We start from the raw sequence: 21,238 nt of genomic DNA, 5'->3' as shown, positions 1-21,238 counted from the left end.
CCTATTTTCCACAGGCAGCAATTCAACAAATAAAGCTGTCTCCACACTTCACCCCCAAATTCTAAGTCTTCCCTGTTGCATTTGGGCCTGTAGTACAGGTATTTAATTCCCACGCAGTGCAGCCAGGAGCAAACAAAGGCAGGGAAAGTTACCTTTTTGGAGGATTCCAACAATACTGCCAACTGGAACCTATAGTCCAAAAATGTAACTTTCCCCATGTTTGAACATGCTTAATACCCCCCCCCCCATATTTATGCATTTGCTCAACCTGCAGCTTTTCAGGATTTTTTTTTAACATTCAAGCCAATGCATTTCTTTCTCCCCAAACAACGAAAGTATTTTTGTAGTGAACTCTTTGCTATGTCCATTTCCGCTGCCTCTTCAACCTGGCACTCTTCTGAAAATTTCGCATTCATCAGTCCCTTTATCTTCTCCACCGACCGGGCTGGTGGCCGGAACCCCTAGAGGCTGCCTTACACATTGCCCAGGAAAAGGTGCACGCTGCCTAAGAACCATTTTCTTGGCACAGCACCAGTAGGGTAATGTTCAGCTGCCCCTACAACCAAGAAAACCGGATGGGCCACCGGCTCCTTTTACAACTTCAGCCTTTTCACACACCCGCCCCCATGACTCCCCCCTCAACAGGCAGGCCCGACCACTATTTCCAGGACCGGCGATTCTTGCCCAAAAGGGTGGGTGGGTGGGTGGGTGGGAAATAACCCCCAATACTTCTCTAAAACTCCCCCCCTTCTCTCAATAAATGCTGAGCCTCTCCTCCCCCTCCCTCGGACCTTTGGTTGGGCTCTCCCCCAGATCCAAGCTTTCCCAAGGCCTTAATCCTATTCACCCACTTACCTGGGAGTAAATCTCATTGAACTCAACGGGGTTTACTTGTGAGTAAATGTGCTCAGGCTCGGCCAGTGCGATGTCTGCAAGCCTAGCATACTTACTTGGGACATAACTCCATTAAAACTAATTAGACTTTCTTCCAAATCAGCAACGTGGGGGGAGGGGGAAGAGGGAAAGGAAGAATCCCCCACGGAATTTATTCTGGGGAATAAAGGAAAAAGTTTACTGTAGAAGGGGGGGGGTTGAGTTGACGGGGGGGGTAGCCGGAATCCCGGTCCACAGACCTCCAACATCCAGAAAGCCAACATCTTCCGCATATAAGGCTGGATCTCCTTCTGCACGCACTGGAAATAGGAGACTCGGGGGCTGTAGCGCTCTTCCTGGCTAAGCAGATTCTGCAACACCCGCCGGTCCCTTAACAACTGCGGATCCCGCCTGGCCCGGATCACCCCCTCCACACACAGCAGTTCCATGTGTCCGGATCCGGAGCTGGGTGGTGGGGAATGGTGGAGTGGAAAGGCTGCAAGCAAAGGCGGAGATCGGGGGTGGCGGTGGTGGAATCTGCTACCGGGGGGAGTGGAGGCGGAGGAAAGGAAGGGAACCAGGGAGAGAAGGAGGGGGGGAGGACTCCCTTTGCAGCTCAACAGCCCGGGAACAGGCTGGATCACACCGAGCCCAGCCACCTCGCCTCCCCTCCCCCTGGCGAGAAACCTTCTAAGCCGCCGGCACCGCTGACACTAAAGGAAGGTGCTATACGGCGGCAAGACCTTCAAGGAGGCGGGGTTGGCCCCGGATCCTCCTCCTCCTCCTCTTTGGAGGGAAGGAGGTCTGGCCCGAGTGAGGGCTCCCCCTTCTCCCTTCTAAGCCACGCGAGGCAGCTGCCATCATAGGGGAGGAGAATGATCGGGTACTCCACCCATATTAAAAAAAAAAAAGCCAAAAATGCTTTTCTTACCAGAATGTTCTTCTTTCAGCAGGAGCAAGGAGATCGGGCCCTCTCTGCCCCTTCCCTCTTTGGGGCAAGATCTCCTGCTCCTCGTGCTACCTCCTTCGGATATGTCAGGGACGTGAACCAAAAAACACACATAACACCGTGTGGAGTTCTGCAGAGAGGAAAAAGCGCCTCAGGACATACAGTAATGCAACCCCACCATCTTGCAGATGGTGAATGCGCAACTTCTGTACCAATAGGCCTCTCAGGGCCCAGAGTGGGAATTAACGCTGTGATTAAAAAGGACGGCATTGCATCTAGAAGTAGGATTATGACATGACAAGAGGGATTTGCAGCTAAATGCTCCAGTGGAGTGTGCCATGGTCCACTATTCTAGGCAGTCAGTTGTGTCCACCTCCGTACATGCTCAATGTTCTTTTCCCGAAAGTTTCCTTCTGCAAACGTTGTTGTCCCAAGCCTACATGGGTGGATTCTGTTTTGGCTGCAGAAAGTGGACTTTGGAAGTAGACGGAGCTAGTGAAGTTTGTAACAGAATGTTGCAGTGGCCAAGATCCAGCCAGCCCCTTGTATCCTTCCTCAACCCGTTCTCTACCTTCACCGGCAGATATTCCACATTAGATGTCCATCAAGTATACTTTGCCCATTACTCCTTATTAGCTTGTATAGGGGTTGGCTGAAATTTATTTCCTTCTTTTTTAAAAAAAAATCTGTGCTTGCTCCCTCTAAAAACACAGTTGCGGAGATTGGAGGTGCTGCTGCATTTGCCTCTGAGCCAGGATACTCAGGTTTTGACAGTGTCCAGAAGTGCATTTGCACAATTAAAACTATTGTGCCAGCGGCACTCGTTCCTGGACAGATCTGATCTAGCCATGGTGACACATGCCTTAGTTACATCCTGGCTAGATTACTGTAATGCAGTTTATGTGGGGCTACCTTTGGACATTGGAAACCTCAGCAGGTCCAAATCAATGCAGCCAGATTGTTAACTGGGTTGGTTAGAAGGAGCACACAAGACCTCCTGTTACAGTAGCTCCACTGGTTGCCATTCAGTTTCCAAGCACAATTCCAAGTGCTGATTCTAGTCTATAAAGCCCTAAATTGCTTGGGTCCAAGCTATTTCAAAGACTGTCTCCCATTATGTGCTTGTTCATGTGTTAAGATCATCAGGAGAGGCATTTATCTCAGTCCTACCACCTTCACAGGTATGTTTGGTGGGGACACAGGAGAAGGCCTTCTCTGTTGCTGTTCTAAGATTTTGGAACTCCTTCCCACAGGAAGCCAGGCTGGCCCCATCTTTGCTGTCCTTCTACAAGCAGGCAAAGACCATTCTCTTCAGGCAAGCTTTCCTTTGGTGACTGGCTGCCTGAGTGGGATTTTTAAATGGCCTTACCGTCTTACTGCTTTGAATGTGTTTTTAGAATGGCTTTTGTTTATCATTTCACAGAATGGTATTTGTTCCTTTTAAATATTTATATACTCATTATTTTTAGCATTAAATATAATTTTTAATGATGTAAGCCACCTTGGTATACATGTTGTTCTTAGTTTTAATTATTATATTTGAATTATGTAAGCCTCCTTTGGTCCTTTTAAAGGAGAAAGGCAGGGTTAAAATATTTTAAATAAATAAATAAATGTGTGTGCACGCGCGCACACACACACACACACACACACACACACACACACACACACACACACACACACACCCCACACAAATATACATAATGACACTAGACATTCTACTCTCAGTCTCTTTTCCTAAGCACCTCTAACATGAAAATTGCCTCTTTTCTCTCCAGTTGCAAAATGAAGCTGTTTTTACTGAGTTCTCATCACAGCCCCAGACCATTTTGCTAAGTTGGCAATTGAGGCCTCTTCACTGTATTTCTGAAGAGATTATTTTTGCCCTAATATGAATCCTTTTGTATGTTGCACCTTATTTGCCATTTGTATTGCTCACTATCTTGTTTTACAGATATGCTTGTGGAACTCTTGGGGAAATGCCCAGAAAGTTCTAGATCATTAATATAAACAGCTACTCACCTGGTTGTCTCCACTAGGACAGAATATTTTCCAAGTATTTGGGGTCCCTTCCCCCACTCCCTTGACACAAAGGGCTTAACTTAGATGTGTATAAGCAGGTGTAGTCAAGTGCTTATTTCTTTGACCTTATTATATGAGAAGAATTTGTCTAAATAGAATGGGCAAGAGTTTAAGCTATCAGGCAGAAAGTGCCAATTTAAATTTTTCTTCATTCTTGAATGTGGGAGACTACTTTTGCTTTCTCATCTTCCCCACATGCACGCCATTTGCAATATGGAGATAACGACAGTGAGCTGCTTCACACAATTATTCTAAGAGAGTATGTGTGAAGGTCCCTGCAAGTTCAAAAGTACTGTATAAAATGCTAAATGTTGGAACTTCTGTAGATGAGAAATTTTATAATTATGTTCTGTAATAGGACTACTGGATGAAGCCAGGCAGTTGATTAGATTACTATGGCTTTGCTCAACTTGTGTCGAATTTTGTGAGCCTCGCCTTTCCTTGGAGCTTCAAGCGATTGTCTGAGAGGTCCTTTGATTAATGGAATAAATTTCACAACAGAAGCCACTGAAGTGGTGAATTTATCTTCCCAAACATCTCACTGCAGACAATAGACACCTCTAAGAAACCTGGATGGCTTCTATGCCTGAAGTCCTAAAGGAGGTGGCAGTTGGAGAGGAGGGGGACGCAACTCATCCTTTTGTCTGCAGAGCAAGGAGGAAATACCAATTGATATCTTTTGTCACCTCTGCCTCATGTGAAATCTAAACTCCATTCTGCTTTCTTGACTGTCTTGACCTTGAGGAGCCAAGGTCATCGCATCTTGCCCAATTTTTGAACCATTTGCCCTTAACCCCATCTTCACCTCATGAAGAGTTTTGTAGAACTCGAAAGCTTGTCTTATTTATAACCTAGTGATTCAATAAATATATTACCCCATTAATATATATATTTGGTAGTGAGAGAACTGCCTTGTGTGAGGATAAACCTTTCTGTAAATATCTTCCTAAACCTAGTAACAACTGTTATACTACCAAGGGCTGCCTCAGATATATGGATTCACACAACCAAACTCACAAATTTCATACACCGCCAACAGTGCCCTGCATTGGCTGTACAGGGCAATTCCTTTATAAGAGCTCTAAGCAATCACAAAGTAATCCATGTGGTTAAAATGAACACACAAAGCAATCAACAAGGAAATATTATAATCTCTAATATTCTAGCACAGTGCACTTGCTAGAGTATTAGACTAGGACTCAGAAGACCTGGGTTCAGATTCCCACTAATTAACTAATAATTAAATTTTTAAAAAATGTTATTATCCCAGTTCTCTCCTTAAAAAGAATCCAAGGTGCTTGGCCATGGAAATTCAGTGGTGGTGTGGCACTGGTAAGATACTCTTTCAACACTTCCCATATTGGAAAACCTTATTAAGGTCATTGTAAGTTGGAGACAGCTTGATGGTGCGTAAGAATAACAATAATTGTTCTGACTTCTTTATCTTTGCCTTAGGGAGATACACAAGACTGAAGAATACACCAGAATCACTACAGAGATAACTTCCAAAATAGCCTCCTTTGGGAAAAAAAAGTATATCTCCTGTAGAACAAGCTGAAACTTTTACCATTCTGAATCACATGATCTGATTACACTTAGGCTGAAATCAGGTCTCTAAAAACATTTAGTCTGCTTCAGATTCAGGAAAGTTCATGAAAAGTACTTGATAAATGGTCAAGAACATAACTTAAAATTTCTAGAATTAAGAGCTCAGAATCAGGATTGCAGATTTAGGGGTACCCACTGGAATATATAGCATGGTTGCTCAACTACCAGTTCCTTTGGCAACTTGGCAATTCAGATGCTTTCTACTATTTTAAAAATGATAGTAATAAGAAATCACATTTATTATGCCTCTTTGAATGGGGTAATAACTCCTTTTAATATAAAGACCTTGTTGGGTCCTGGATTGTAGCAGTTAGACTTGTTCTATTAGAAGTCTGAAAGAAGAGTATGATTGTTCATTGTCTAGGTGATATTCAAAGGTTTGGTGTATAGTCATTATGGAAAATTTGTATTGCAGTATCTTAACGGACAAAGGAAAAGTCAAGTCATACTCAGTGTTTTTAAGCCGGTTTCTGTTATTCAAAATGTTAATAACAAAATGCACGTATTATGATTCCAGATAACTATAGAATCAAACAGTGATAGTTGTGTTTAATGGGAAAAAGAAAGACAGATTCATATATATGAATTTTTTTCTGGACTCCATGAATAAGATGGGAGGGAGATTTTGAGCAAAAATTCAGTTCTATCTCATTTTCAGTTGTTATATTATTAGCTGTGCTGTGTGGTAAAGGGAGGGTGCAGAGAGATAAATTTATTTTCATGTAATTATATTATTAATTTTTAAAGGAATAAATGTCAAATGTTTAAAAATGAGTCACATTATCAGTCTCTATACCACTCCCCTAAGTTCATAATTACTGATGGGAGAAATACAGAGATTCCTAATATGAGAGTGGGGATATTCATAATACATGTGGTTTAGCAACACATGGATCTTCTTTTTAATAACATAATTTATTCTAATCCTGTGTAACCTGTATTCCATGCCTAGATCAGAAGAATATGAATATGAATAATAACATCAGAATCTGAATTCCTTAATAACAGACTACAGCTCTAAATAGTAATTGTAATGCTAGGTGATCATCTTATCTAGATGTAGCTGAGAAAACTGATTATTATAATGTCTCTGAAGAACAAGTATATGTAGAGATAATATTAGAAAAAATGAAGCATGGAAGAATTGTGTAAATGTGAAGTAATACAAGCTGCACTTAAAACACACACACAAATTCTTGTTAAGAGAGTCCAGTGTCCAAAAGTGAGTATTGAAATAGGCATCCTGTTAAAGTACATCTTAAACTGATTTTACTTAACTTTCATAACATCTTCCCATCTTTGTGGTTATGAAATATTTGAAGAATCCATGAATAAAATATCTGTACAGTATTTACCAATGCAAGCCAGTAAGCTGAATTTAAACTGTGGTTGAGTTCCATTCTGTGTGTTGTGGCAAACATCATTTGGTTTGTAGAAAGGCATCTAGTTCTACATTTTCAGTGAAAATAGGCAGCGGCTGTATTCTTAGCTAAACAGTGGGAAACCAGAGTGCTGAATTCCCATTCCTTCAGGTTTTCTGCATCAAGCATTTTCAAACTAAAGATACTGGCTACATAGAAAACACAGACTATCCTCCTGCTTTATCCAGGAGTGGCTCCAGTTCAGCTTGGAATATGCTGAAGCAAAATTTATTAGTGATACATAGGGGAAGAGAAAGGAGGAGGGGAAAAACAAGATAGTTGCAAAACACACACTGTTCCCCCCAGATGATGACTTGGCAAAACCAGGGTATCCAAAACAACATTATCAGGTCAAAATGGTAAGTTACAGGCTTCGGCAATCCTGAAAAGCCCACCAAATGGCGTTTTGAAAGGAAGGGAGAGGATGTTAGGAAAACAAGCGCTTGATCACTGTTGACTAGGGATGGACAACTTCCTGGCTTTCCTGGCAAAGAACTTGGCAATTAGAAAAGGAAATTCTTTTAGAAAATTAAAAAAACAAACAAATCTAGCACTGAGGGTTCCTAGGTATCCAAGATACCAACTATGTTTTTCTTTGATGAGTCACAGAATTATTCCGCCTCCCCCCCTCTTTTTAAGCATGGCAGTAATAAAAGCAATAGATCTTAGCCAAGCAAAGTGGCATCAAACAACAAATGAAAAAGGAGTGAAGTATTCTTACAATGCCCTTCATCTTAACAGATTCCAGAGTAGTGTACTGTACAGGAATAAATTACAAACATGCATGCACGTGCGCGCACAGACACACACACACACAGAGATAAAAACAGCATGATATATTTTCATTCTTTGTATAACAATAATACTATGCCAACAAAACTATAAAACAGTAATGCAGATCAAGGCAGTAAAACCAGTTTAATGTATTTGGGCAAATCAAAATGTTTTGAACTGATACAGAAGTCTTGTAAAACTGGTGCCATTCAAACCTCCATAAGGGAGGATGGTTCGAAATTTCAGAGTGCTAACACTAAAAAGGCCTTGTCTTCCGCAAAAGTGTAGTGTATTTTACTAAATGATGGCATTGAGATGACCCTCATTTCAAGATCTTAGTATTCAGCCAGTATGCTATAAGAGGAACAAAAATAATACTCTAGTCTAGTCTCATTCATGTACTGTATAATGCTTTTGTATGCAGTTACAATGATTTCTAATAACTGGGGACATGACAGAATGGGACAGAGTTTCCAAAATAAACTTGTTCACACATTCTGTGATCTGCCACAGGCTAACATTTAGACTCTAAATACTGCAGAACTGAGCTCTGAAAAGATGATGTGTATATGCACTGTAAATTATTACTGTACATAGTTAGAAGGATCTCCAAAAGGGTAACAATATGAACAGGACTGACTGGCTGCACAGAATCTAGATGTAAGGTATGCAGTTATGTGCTTACAGTTAATTCATAAATGTTACCTCAAAGAGAAAAGGGTAATGTAGTTTGCAATAGAACCAAGCCAGGATGTACTATAAGAAGAGAACAGGAAGATCTTTTTGCTTCGTTGTCAGAGGTCTCTGTGCTTGCAAACAACTGTGTAACAAGACATGGACAGTGAAATCGCACTTTGCAGAGGAAGTGAATCAGGACACTTCTTCATGCTGTCAAATATGGTGATTGATGTGACTCCTAAGTTTATAAGACAGTCTGGACAAATGCAGGCAGTAAAGCAAAACACATTTACTGTTAAATTAAAATTGCACAGACATTCGTGGGGGTGATGCCCAAGGGCCAAAGGAAAAAGGATAGGACAGAAAACTTCAGAATGTTCTAGCTAAGACATCATAAGACACAGTAAATTTACACAGAGGAAGCCTTTCAACTTTTTATAATGGCAAGAAACCCCATACAAAAGGCAGGAAACCACCAAATGATTGTGTTAAGAAGAAGGGAGTGTAACTTTTTGGGAAAGCCCAGGGGACAGGATCAGGTTCCCAGGAGGGTAAGATTCAATCCGAAAGCCTGAGTTTCTGCATCCTGATGCACAGGGATAAATCCAGTTGTGAACATGCATATGTGAAGTTCAGCTTTTCCCAACCTTTATTGTCCTCATTATGTACTGAACTGTTTTGGCCAGAGGTAAAAGAAGCTTCAATTCAACATATATAGAGTGTGCCAGGTCAAGGAAGTCTTGTTAACTGATGTGGCAGGGAATGTATGGATCAGATGGGCCTTTCAAGAACGTTATTGACTACAGTTTCGTTTAAGTGAAGAAACCCCCTCTATACTGAAGAGTGCAGCTTGAAATCTCATTTTCTGGGAGGAGGTAAAGTTTTGTTTCAACCGGAGGAGGGTGAGAAGTTGATGTCTCCCAAAAGAGAGCTTGGGCTTTTCTCTCGGTAAAAAATACTTGAAGAGCATTGCACTGTAGAATAAAGCAAGATAAGTCCATTTATAACAAGAGGGAGAATGAATGAAATGTTCTACTGTAGAATGATGAATCAGATATCTCAAAATCTAAATAAGTCTGTGTGTTTCTTCAAAACCTATGCCCTTATGGCGGTCTATAAAATTTTCAAAATCTGCAGTATGTTCTTGTCCTTCATAACATGACAAAAACATTGTGAGTCATATTTTAATGAAACTTCATCTTATATTGAAGGGACATGAAACCCTAACCCACACAAATCATTATAACTGTGAAGTCTTGAGTAGATTGTATGTTTCAGAGATAGGTAATGTCATAAGGCACTTTAAAAATTTGCCATGTTGGGTTACAAACCATCTACAGAGACCAACAGTCCCTTTTCAGTAAATATTTTGATGGGCAGGACAATAATGCTACAATATGACCTTGCCCTTGTGTTACAGCCATTGCAGAGTGTTTTTTTAGATTTTTTTTAAAATTAGTTCAAATTAATTAAGAAACATTTACTGCCTGGAAGTTGGGCGGTCCAGCAAAGTGGAACATATGCAGAGCTTTTCTTAAGTAACAGCCAGAACTGCAGACAATGTATATAATGAAGGAGCTAATATTTTCCTAACATTTCAGGTTTGTGTGTGAAGGGAATTTGCTTATTTATTTAAACATACAGTCTCCCACCTACACTCTGAAGTAGTATGGTCTAGCAAAAGTTAGGATAACCCAGTGAAAAAAATAGGACAGGGCTCCTGCAATTTTAATAGATGTTTATAAGATTATAACAAAAATAAAAACAAAAATACTGTGACATCTGAAGGACTGATAAATCAATTTCATGTGAGTCTTTGTGAATCACAACCCAGTTCCTCAGACACATAGAACAATACTAACACCACAGTTTGTATGTACAGAGTACTCAGTATTAAGGATGTGGACCAACTAAGATGCAAAAAAGAGGGTGATAATTACTACATCATCATCATCATCATCTTAGAACTGCAGAGCTGGAAGGGACCCTGTGGATCATCAAGTCCAGCCCCTAACGAGGAGGCATAGCAGGGAATATCTCTAGATGCCTAAACAACTGAGCTATCCAGCAGTTCATTGGTATTGAGCTTTCGAAAACACAGTGGTGTCTCTAACATCAATAATGAACATTCAAAGTGCTGATAGAATATGTAGTAAGCACTTTAAATGTTCATGAGTGGTACTGGAATAATTTTTTTAGTCTTTATAATGCCACAATAATTTATTTTTATTTTTTGTTAAATAGTTGAAGGAGACTTGTTGTTGTTTAGTTGTGAAGTCGTGTCTGACTCTTTGTGACCCCATGGACCAGAGCACACCAGGCCCTCCTGTCTTCCGCTGCCTCCCGGAGTTTGGTCAAATTCATGTTGGTCGCTTCGATGACACTGTCCATCCATCTCGTCCTCTGTCATCCCCTTCTCCTCTTGCCTTCACACTTTCCTAACATCAGGGTCTTTTCCAGGGAGTCTTCTCATGAGATGGCCAAAGTATTGGAACTTCAGCTTTAGGATCTGTCCTTCCAGTGAGCACTCAGGGTTGATTTCCTTCAGAATTTACAGGTTTGTTCTCTTTGCAGGCGACTACCTATCTCAAAACTGTGCAAATGAGAGACTGCTATACGCAGCTGTTGCACTTACAAAAGAGCCCGTCTATCTTGTGTCTGGCATTGCAGTCCAACATGGATTTGGATCATCCTACCTAACATTGCATTGTACCATCCCATTTAACATTTAGTATTTTAAACAAAACATCTTAATGTTTTTGCCACTTGATAGGTTTTAAAGCCTGCACAAGCCAACGTGTCTGCTTCATTCCTTCTTCATCCCTTTTTCATATATGTAAATAATCACATTTTATGCAGTTCTGAGATTATGATTATAATATGAAATTGTAAGCAAAGATTTTCTGTATGTTCTCCTCTGGGGGGGGGGGGAGAGAAAGTATTTTGAAAAGCTGTTCTGAAACCACCCAACACTCTTAGAAGGAGATGGGAAATGGAAAGAGATTACACCCATTTTATTGAAAACTGAGTCCAGGAATATTGACTGTTGGGTGATGACAAAGAGCAGAAAACCCTTGCACCATTATGTGAAAGAAGAAATGCCTTGATCATGAAGTAGTTTCACATACTTTCCTTATGCAAAGCCTTTTGCTTTTAATAAGTATTTACCCTGTGTCTAATGGATGGCTCCTAAAACTTGTTTGCTCAGACATGACTCACTTCCTAACAGTACACTTAAGCCTCTATCTAAGGAACAGAGCCACACATTTCATGGCCAATTCATGTCCTGAAAGCCTTTACCATACAGCACCACAGGGCATCAGCACTAGCCCTAACATTTAGCAAAATGAGGAGGCTGCCTCAGGTAGAGAATGCTACTAGACAGAGACCAATGCCAATGCAAAGGACAAGACCACGTGTGCTACGCAGCCTGCTCCACTCCTCCTAAACCATCCTGCTGTCATCAGGTGCACTGCAGGGTTCTCTGTCCTGTTCTCATCACTACTACTGTATTACGTTTCTAATGTCAGTCTGGTTTCCTTCTATCTGTGGAAACCAAGGAGCACCATCTTATCTTGGTTTTGAGATGGTCCTCATTAGAAGGAGACAATTTGCAGAGCAGAGGCAATTGGCAAGAGAACTGCTTAATCCTTTCCTCACTTGACGCCCTTCCCTCCTTTGCCTCTTGCTGCCTTGTTTGCTACAGCCAGTGCTCTGGATCCACATTTATCTTTAGAATGTGATGCTAAAGTATCAGAGCAATGGCTTTGTTCTACCACTGCACACACTTTTGAGTTCTCCGCCAACTTTTCCAGCCACTGAGCTCTCAAGTCCATATGCAAGCCACAGAAGCTTAATTCAGAATGACAAATTTCAGATGAAAAGCAAGAGGCTGAAGACATTAAAACAAAATTCTGCCAAATATTGAGATGTTTTCAAGTAGCACCTGAAACCCTTCCAACAGTTGCTGGAATAAAAGGCAAGCAATGATTATTCTTTTCTTTGTTTTTAATCCAATCCTTTTCAGAACCATATCTAATGAGGCAAAATGCAACAGTTCCTTGACTGGTGAAAAATAGCATAGGTAGAAACTATAAAATTTTTATATTATCAAATCTAGAAATAATAGTAAATAGTGTATTTGCTGGAGAAATTTTAGAAATAGAAGCCAGATTGGTTTGTTTGTTTGTTTGCTTGCTTGTTTGTTTGTTTTATTAGATTTATACCCCACCCATCTAGACAGATAGTCTACTCTGGTTAGATACAGCTAGTATTTGGAGAATGAAGTTCCAGATGCTTAGGTTTTAAAAAATCTCTCCCCCCCCCCCCCCGCCGTCCCAGTTTTCAGTTGTGTTAACAGCTAAATTTATTCTCAACAAAGGTAGCACTGAGTTGTGGAATTCTTCTTTTGGTTATTATGTCTACCTTAATTTTTTATTTCCTCTGTTTATTGAAGACAACAATATATACGGCAAATGTCTCACTAGAACCAAGGACTCTGGACCACAAAAGGAAATATCTGTTGTTATTATATCAGGCAAAACCAAAAGAAAAATAAAGACAAAAATGTTGTGCCACTTGAAAAACTAACTACTATATTTTAATGTGAGCTTTAGTGGACATATCCATTTCCTCCACAAAGCTCACATTAAAATATAGCAGTTAGTCTTTAAGGTGCTATAATGTTTGTAATCTATTATGATGATGATGATGATGATGATGACAGCGACGACGGCGACTACTACTACTACTACTACTACTACCTGTTCTAATACTATGTCTGTTGTTATCTGCCTTCAAGGAGCTTAGTGATCTCCAAAAGGTCTTATAGTTAAAATATTACAGGGTTGAAAAAATGCTGTTATGTCCCTTTCCCTAAATTATTGGGTGGTGGCATCAAGCAGTGCCTGTATCTCATATTTCAGGCGGCTATAGCCTGAAGCAAATGGTTCTCCACTTTATTTCCTTTAAGTAGGGGAACAAAAGGATGAAGGAAGCGATGATGCAGAGAACACATGATAATTTCTGTCCCCAAAGGTTAGAATCATACAATCATAGAATGATTGAGTTAGAAGGGGTCTATAAGACCATCAAGCCCAACCCCTTGCTCTATGTAGGAATCCAAATCAAAGCTGATCTGACAGATGGTTGTTCAGTTTTCTCTTGAATGCCTTCTGCATTGGAACGTTCACCATCTCCCAAGATAATTGGTTACATTGTAGTATTGCTCTAATGGTTAAGATGTTTTTTCCTAATAAGCCTAAATCTAGCTTCTTGTAACTTAAGCCCATTATTACATGTCCTACACTCTGGGATGATTGAGAACAGATCCTGAACAGCACTTGAAACGTGTTATCATAGCTCCTCTCAGTCTTCTTTTCCCAAGGCTAAATGTTTCTTTCAGATTTTCATCATAGGACTTGGGTTTCTAGTCCTTTAATCATCCTTGTTGCCCTCCTCTGAACTTGTTCCAATTTGTTCTTAAAGTGCGATATCTGGACCCAGTACTTGTGAGGTATAACCTGTGCAGAATAGAGGGAAACTACAGTAGTACCTCACGGGATCTGGAGACTATACTTCTGTTAATGGAGCCTAAGATAGCATTTGCCTTTTTTGCAGGCACATCACACTATGGCTCATATTTAGCTTGTGATCTACAACAATTCCAAGATCTTTCTCACTCGTAGTATACCTGAGCCAAGTATCCCCCATCTTGTAACTGTGCATTTGGTTTTTTTTCCCTTAGATGTAGAACTTTGCCCTTTTTCCTACTATACTTCATTCTGTTGTTTTCGGCCCAGAGCTGAAGCTCACCAAAATCTTTTTGAATTTCCCTGTCTTCCAGGGTATTAGATATTCCTCCTAATTCATGTAACCTGCAAATATGGTAAGTATTCTCTGCACCCCTTCATCCAAGTCATAATAAAAATGTGGAAGAGCACCGGGCCCAGGACTGAACCTTGTGGTCCACACTTGTTACCTCATCCCAGTTTGAGAAGGACCCATAAATAAGTATACTTTGGGTATGATTCTGTAACCAACTGTGTATCCACCTGACAGTTGTTTTATCCAGCCCATACCTAGTTAAGTTGCTCATCAGAATATCATGGGCCACTTTGTCAAAGGCTTTGCTAAAGTGAAGCCATGGGTTCCTTTAGACTTGAGGGTCGGGGAGGGGTCACGCTTCGCAAAATAAAAGGACATCATGAACTAAAGATAGTAGATAGGTTTTGAAAGAGCATTCAAAATGATATCTACCCCGAGATCTTCCTTGGCTGCAAGAAGGACTGTTGCACCCTTGGAGCTTATAGGACTGCATATGGAAGGGATGAACAGTGAACAGATCTTGGAGGACTCCATTTTGCTAAGACCAATTTACTTTGTCTTCTTCACCCTTTATGGTTTCTCAGAGAGGGTAGGGGACTCTCCCACCACCCTTCTAGTATTGACAAATGTTCTGGACCCATCTGGGTGTCACAATAAGTCAGGCTTATTCTGAGGGAATTGTAGGTTACTGATTCATGCTGCCCATTTGCTCTCACCTGCAGCATGAAACAACTTTAGGTCAATGACGGGTTATTTCTCTGGCTTATCAGGAATGGGAAAAAGATGAAAAGCTAGATAGTTGTCTGCCGCAAAATCCAAACATCATGCTAAACAAATCATGGACTGAAAGGTTAAATAAACATGTTTTTTCCATGTGGAGGTGCACAACCAAGCTGTGAGGCAATTTGGCCACTTCCTGGCAGAGGCTGCATCTCCCTTCTGCCAAACTTCAGCACACAGTGGTGACCAGAATTGCTAAGAAAACCCATCTTTCCACTAAAACAAAGCAACATGTTGTAGTGTGGTGTGTGGTGGTTTCTTTTCCAATGTCCACACCACCAAAATATAACGGTTGACAAATCTGGTCCAGGCCTCACATGGCCCCATATACCTTGGCACAGCACTTCCTGCAGCAAGCAGGTGCAAGTGACTGATGCGAACTGTCATATTTGTCATCTCCAACAAGCTACAATTCAATGGAAGGAATAACTCACAAGTTATGTAAAAAAACTAAGAATGCTTGGGGTTGCAGTCTTGTTGAACTGATATTGACATGTATGATTACAGGAATCTTTGTCTGCCTGGATATTGCTGTGAATGCGCAAAACAAAACTAGTTTGATAACCCTGTTCTATGCTTTTTTAAATACAGTAACAACAGCAATTTTAAGACTTAACTTTTTATTGCTCTTTCAAGTATTATGGTGTATTCTGTGACACCATAAAGGGTAATAATTTTGTTATGCCATACATTTGTCGAGACCTAGTCTAGTCTATTTCACATTATTAGCCATAATTCTCCACAATTATGCACAGCTAATCATACCATTACTCTTATGTTGCTAAGACTCAGTGCTCTACCTAACACCACCCTAATTGGGTCAGGATGGGCCCTGTGGAGATCCTGATTCAATTTCTTAGCCACTGTACTACATTTTAGATATCCAGCATAAAGTAGTGGATAGAGTGATAGACTAGGACTGAGGAAACCTGGGTTCAAATTGGACATGGAAACTCATTGGAAGAAGGGTGTAGAACTGGTAAAACTGCTCCTTAAATATCTCACTTACCTTAAAAGCCCTATAAAGGTTGCTATCAATGAGTTTTCACTTGAAGGCATGTAACCTAACATCCCAAACTTGCTCTCACCTTTCAGGTGAAGCTTTTGTGCTAAATTATGAGAAGATGGGATAAACATGTAACAAAGAAAAAATACCGTATTTTTCGCTCCATAAGACGCACCTTTCCATAAGACGCACTGATTTTTTAGGAGAAGAAAACAGGAAAATATAATCTGTTTTCTTCGCTCCATAAGACGCACAGACTTTCCACCCACCCTGTTTTGTGGGGAAAAAGTGCGTCTTATGGTGCGAAAAATACGGTAATTTCCAATGTCATTATAATATTCAATATATTATTGATTAATGGCTTGCTGAAGTGAGCACACAAAAAGTAACCAAAATCCTAAATGTCAAATAAGCATGTATGATAGCAGTACATTCATTTACCAGAGAACTGGTAACTTCAGTCCATGTTTCTCTTTGGGAATATTGCACTTTCCTAGCACTTAAAGCAGAATGTTTCATTTCCAGGAAGGTGAGATTTATTCTTCCTACAGTTGAGCTACTAGAAAACAGGGACATTGATTGGGTAAGACCTGAAGTTGCACTAAGGGCAAGAATGTCTTGGGGAACACCCTGGCACATTCTTTTCACTGTAGTATATCTACTGTCATTTTGTGGCTCTTGAAATTACATTTATTTACTTACTTGTTTTATTACATTTATACCACACTTTCCCACTAAAAGATATCACTCAAGGCAGTTTACAAAGTATTTAAAGTAAAGAAATAAATAAAAAGAGATATAACAAACATTTAGCTCAAACCATAAATTAATACAAACCCACCCCATGGTAAAACCATAAAAATCAGCAAAATTCTCTCAAAAGAATGTATGGCTTCCTGGATATTTTTATCCAGCAATGCCCAGTTCATCACTGCCTCTGCTGGCTAGGACTGATAGGAGTTGCAGTCCAAAAACATTTGTCCACCCCAATTTTAGCAAAGTGGAAATGCATATTCATGGTCTCTCATTAGTTAAGAGCATAATCAGTCCGTGTACATGGTCTTGCTTAAAGCACCTAAAAAGTGCTCAGGGGTTTCACACCAAGGTCTGCCTAATTCAACATTATCTGCAAGATTCCCAACAACCAGCAGCCAGGTGCACCACCAGTGATTGGTCAGTGGTCCATGATCCTCTTGCTGCTCATCCTTATGCTTTTCAGCATTCGCAAAAACAGATAAATTAAGCCAGAAACTGTAAAAGTTGAATGAGCACTGGAAAGCCCCTTTAGTTTATTTTTAGTTGATTCTAAGGAGCTCTCTGTGGCAACAGTTTATGCAAATTGAGAAAGAACTCTCAAATAAAGAAATATTTTTAAAGTACATTCCTGTCAATACACCTTGCTTTTTTCTCTCCTGGACATCTGAATGTCTAGCTTCTAGCTACAAAAAAGGAAGTAGAAATGGAGATGTCATTCTTTAATTATAATTGCAGAAGGAGATCCTTTTGCAACATCCCCTTTCCAGTTCTTACAGCCCAACTCCCCTAGTCATTCATTTATTCTCAGAAGTACTGATGGCTTCACTGGGACCTTTTTGCAAGTAAATCTGTGCATCACTGAAATCCTACTGATTTTCTACACCACCATGTTAGCATGCTATATTTCAAGGGACATTTGGAAGAGGCCAGCTCTGATAGGAATCATCCAGACTGCCCAGGCCTCGAATAAATTCTGCCAGTGCTGTCCTCTGAAGATGCCGGCCACAGAGACTGGTGAAACGTTAGGAAGAACAACCTTCAGAACACGGCCAAAGAGCCTGAAAAGCCCACAACAACCAAATTCTACCACCTCTGAACATTTCAGACAAATAAAGTGCTGTGGTTTTTACTCCAGTTGTTGGCTTCAATTTCCACTCAGAGCTCTCCTCCAGCAACAGACATCAATATCTGAGTTGGTCAACCCATCTCCTGAGTAACTATTTAGATATGTTCGTCTACATAATCCTGGTCTGGCTTCACTGCTATTCTTTTTCTTGCTACTGTTCTACCAGAGGTTGGATATTATAATAGATATAAGTGAGCTTGGATGTGGCAGCTATAAACAATGATATTGTGCTACATCAAAATCTGTATCCAAGATTCTTCAGCTAATGTGTTCTTCTCTTTCCCACAATTCCTTTTCCATTTCTTTTATTCTTTCTAATCAGCTTAATAATCTATACTTTTTGTTTCCCAGTATTGACTACAATACTTTAGTTTTCTGCATCTTATGATTTCTTGATCTTTACCCATTCGTCTTAGTGTTTCTTCATTAGTCACCCTCCTGATCTAAAAACTTATTCTAAAAAATTCTTAGTCACATGCTAGTAGCTACACTCAAACACACAACAGAAGACGAAACACACAAGCATCCTCCTTTTGGTCATGTGTAAGCCTCAATATTTCCCCTGTCTGAATCTATGCACTACAGCAGCTGCTCAAAAAAACCCAAGACTTATGTTTCTGTTCTAAAGGCCAGCAAAGGAACTGCCACTAACATCTCTCCCACAAGTGGTACCTGTGTTCTGCCCTTGCAGCAATAACAGCTGTGATGCAGAGGGAGTTAGGTGTAGAGCCAACATCTGCTCAAAATACCTATAGTCATCTGCCAGAAACCAGGTAACAAGAGAGAACCCCCTGCCATTACCATCTGCCTTTCCTGACTAACGATGTAGATTACTCTGACCCTCCAGTTTTGACAACTGTTGTCCAAAAAAGTAACTTTTGCAGGCTCTGGAAAGGGGCAACCAAAGGTAGCATCAAAAACTGCTCCATCTGGACCCTGCTACCTCATAGGCCAACTAATATCAACCAGCAGGTAGGGAGAAGAGATCTAATGCCACATTCTGATCTAGCAAAACCAGTGCTTTGGCTTTGAAGGCTTGTTACACTAGGGTTTTTGATGTATAAATTATATTTTGCCTGTGTTCCCAGCTGCATTAACTTAATGTTGACAAGCAGGATATAAATCTACTCATTGATTCATTTATTTTAATTGGCTACAGTGTCCTTCTGTGCTCTCTCATCCATTAGAAGAAATCTTTTAGTCAGCATGGTTACTGACTGTGCTGCCTGGCGATTCTAGGAGCTTTCACAGAAAACATAACCCTTCCAACCTCTGCTCCTGCCTCCTTCACAAGAAGGCCACTACCATAGAGCACAGCATCAAGATGGCCACCCCAACCATCACCAATAATCCTGCCAGAGGAACCATAATGCCAAGAGGATCAATCAGATGGTACTCTGATTCTGTGTTTAAATTAGAGTACCATCTGATTTAAACACAGAAAGGCTGTGGGAGGGAAGAAGTCCTTCCTTTTCTACACTATCTAATGGCCACAAAAGGCTTTGAAGACCAATTTATTTATTTATGTATTTATGTATTTATTTATTTATTTATTTATTTATTTATTTATTTATTTATTTATTTATTTATTTATTAATTAATTAATTAATTAATTAATTAATTAATTAATTAATTAATTAATTAATTAATTATTTGGACTATGCCCCCCCATCTAGACCAAAGGTCTACTCTGGCCAACAAGACAAACATGCACCAGACATTCATTGTAATACAATATGGTGGGATGGAACATGTGATTGTTTCTAGATATGGGATTGTAACATAAGCTTAGCAGCCCAAGTGCTGCATGCACCACAGTAGGTAACAGCAGGAAATCTTTTTACACAGTTGCCAGCTTTCTAGATGGGTCACACCCTGCTGTAGATACTGCGGCTGATTTGGTGAAGTCCAGGATGAAGTGAAAGAAAAGAATTCACAGTATCAGCAATATAGGACTTGGGCTTGAGTCATTCTAAAAGTAGTATGTGAATCTTCACTAGAGTTGAGTCAGGGATGGGACCCACATGTGAGGCTAAGAGTTTTCATTTCCTAGACCTCAGCTCGGAACAGAATGAAGAATGAAAGCAGGCAATCTTTTCTTGTCTTTCTTTTCTAAAAAAAGAAGGGGGAAAAAGAACTCTGCTAGATCAGACCAAAGTCCAACCAGTCTAGCATCCTGTTCCCCCTGATGGCCAACCTAATGCCTATAGGAGATCCACAAGCAGGACACAATTGTCATAAACCTCTCACACTGCTGTTCCCCAGCCAGTGGTACTTAGAGCTATGCTGTGTTTAATACTGAGTGTAGCATGTAGCCCTCATGACCCTTAACATTAACCCTTATGGTCAAATAGTACATCTATATTAAAAAAAATCTCTTATCACATTTTAAAGCCGTCTTAGCTTGTGACCCTGGCCATACTTGTTTGGTAGAAAAGTCTGTACTTTTACCATGTGAAGATGTATTGACTGAGGGTAGAGGACAGTCAGATACATATGACTTCAGGTTAGTGTGCTTAATTTATTCCCTTGTCCTCTATATCAGTGGTTCCCAACCTTGGGCCTCTAGATGTTCTTGGACTACAACTCCCAGAAGCCTTCACCACCACTACTGCTGGCCAGGATTTCTGCGAATTGAAGTCCAAGAACATCTGGAGGCCCAAGGTTGGGGACCACTGCTCTATATGTCTGAAGAGGTCTTCCCTCCTTTCATTAGTTTTTCACTCTTAAAGATTTGCAACTTCCACTACCCAGAGTTTAGAAATATTATGATTCATCCCAGAATTTGGAAGTATTATTTTTAATTATAACTTCCATAATCCTCAGATAGCATGCTGTGCTATTTAGGGGATTGTGGGGGTTGTAGTTCAAAAAGGTAATCTTTCCAAGCTTAGGTTTATCTGGGGACATCAGCTGCAGTAATAGGTTCTCATGAAATGCAAAGGATTGAATCCAGACATGACTAAATTAAATCCTCTTTCTTTTCATAGTATTTCAAGTATAGATCCAAGTATGGATGTTTGAAACTACCAACCATTCAACTCTATGGAACATTCACTTCTTTCCTATCTTCATCTCAATCCTCAGACCACCACCAGTCTCTTGAAGTGTTTTGGAAATCTCTATCTCTAGGTATGCTGGATACCTAGTATTCTTACACAGGTTGCAATATAGTTTACTCACAGAGAATGTCTTTTGAAATGAGTTGCTGTATATTGGATTGTTGGGCCTGGAGCAGAAAACATATGCTTGGAGAGAAGGTGGGTCTTGGATTCAGAAAGGGATGGGTGAAAGGAGTGAACTCTACATGGTGAAATCAGAGATTAATGCAGTATCCTTTTCACTGAGGTTAAAAATTT

General features: G+C 40.3%; 1 protein-coding gene across 3 annotated transcripts in view; it reads right to left on the bottom strand.

Annotated features, from left to right (window-relative positions):
- Window positions 1-21,238, bottom strand: part of CCND3 (cyclin D3) — a 95,767-nt gene that overhangs the window by 27,418 nt on the left and 47,111 nt on the right. Inside the window, exon 2 of one of the 3 annotated variants that reach the window (XM_078393117.1) lies at window positions 1,805-1,952. The exons of 1 other annotated variant lie outside the window; for it this stretch is intronic. Coding sequence is in view for 1 of the 2 variants with exons in the window: in XM_078393115.1 (XP_078249241.1) it covers window positions 1,134-1,322 (189 nt within the window). In the remaining variant the exon portion in view is untranslated. Of the gene's footprint in view, window positions 1-1,133; window positions 1,692-1,804; window positions 1,953-21,238 lie in introns of those variants that run through there. One more of the 3 variants, XM_078393115.1, reaches the window with a different exon arrangement.

The sequence above is a fragment of the Pogona vitticeps genome, chromosome 4 (genome assembly GCF_051106095.1).
Source record: "Pogona vitticeps strain Pit_001003342236 chromosome 4, PviZW2.1, whole genome shotgun sequence".
In the NCBI taxonomy this organism is placed as follows: Eukaryota; Metazoa; Chordata; class Lepidosauria; order Squamata; family Agamidae; genus Pogona; species Pogona vitticeps.
Note: the sequence above shows the minus strand (reverse complement) of the source record. Positions and strands in the feature narration are given on the sequence as shown.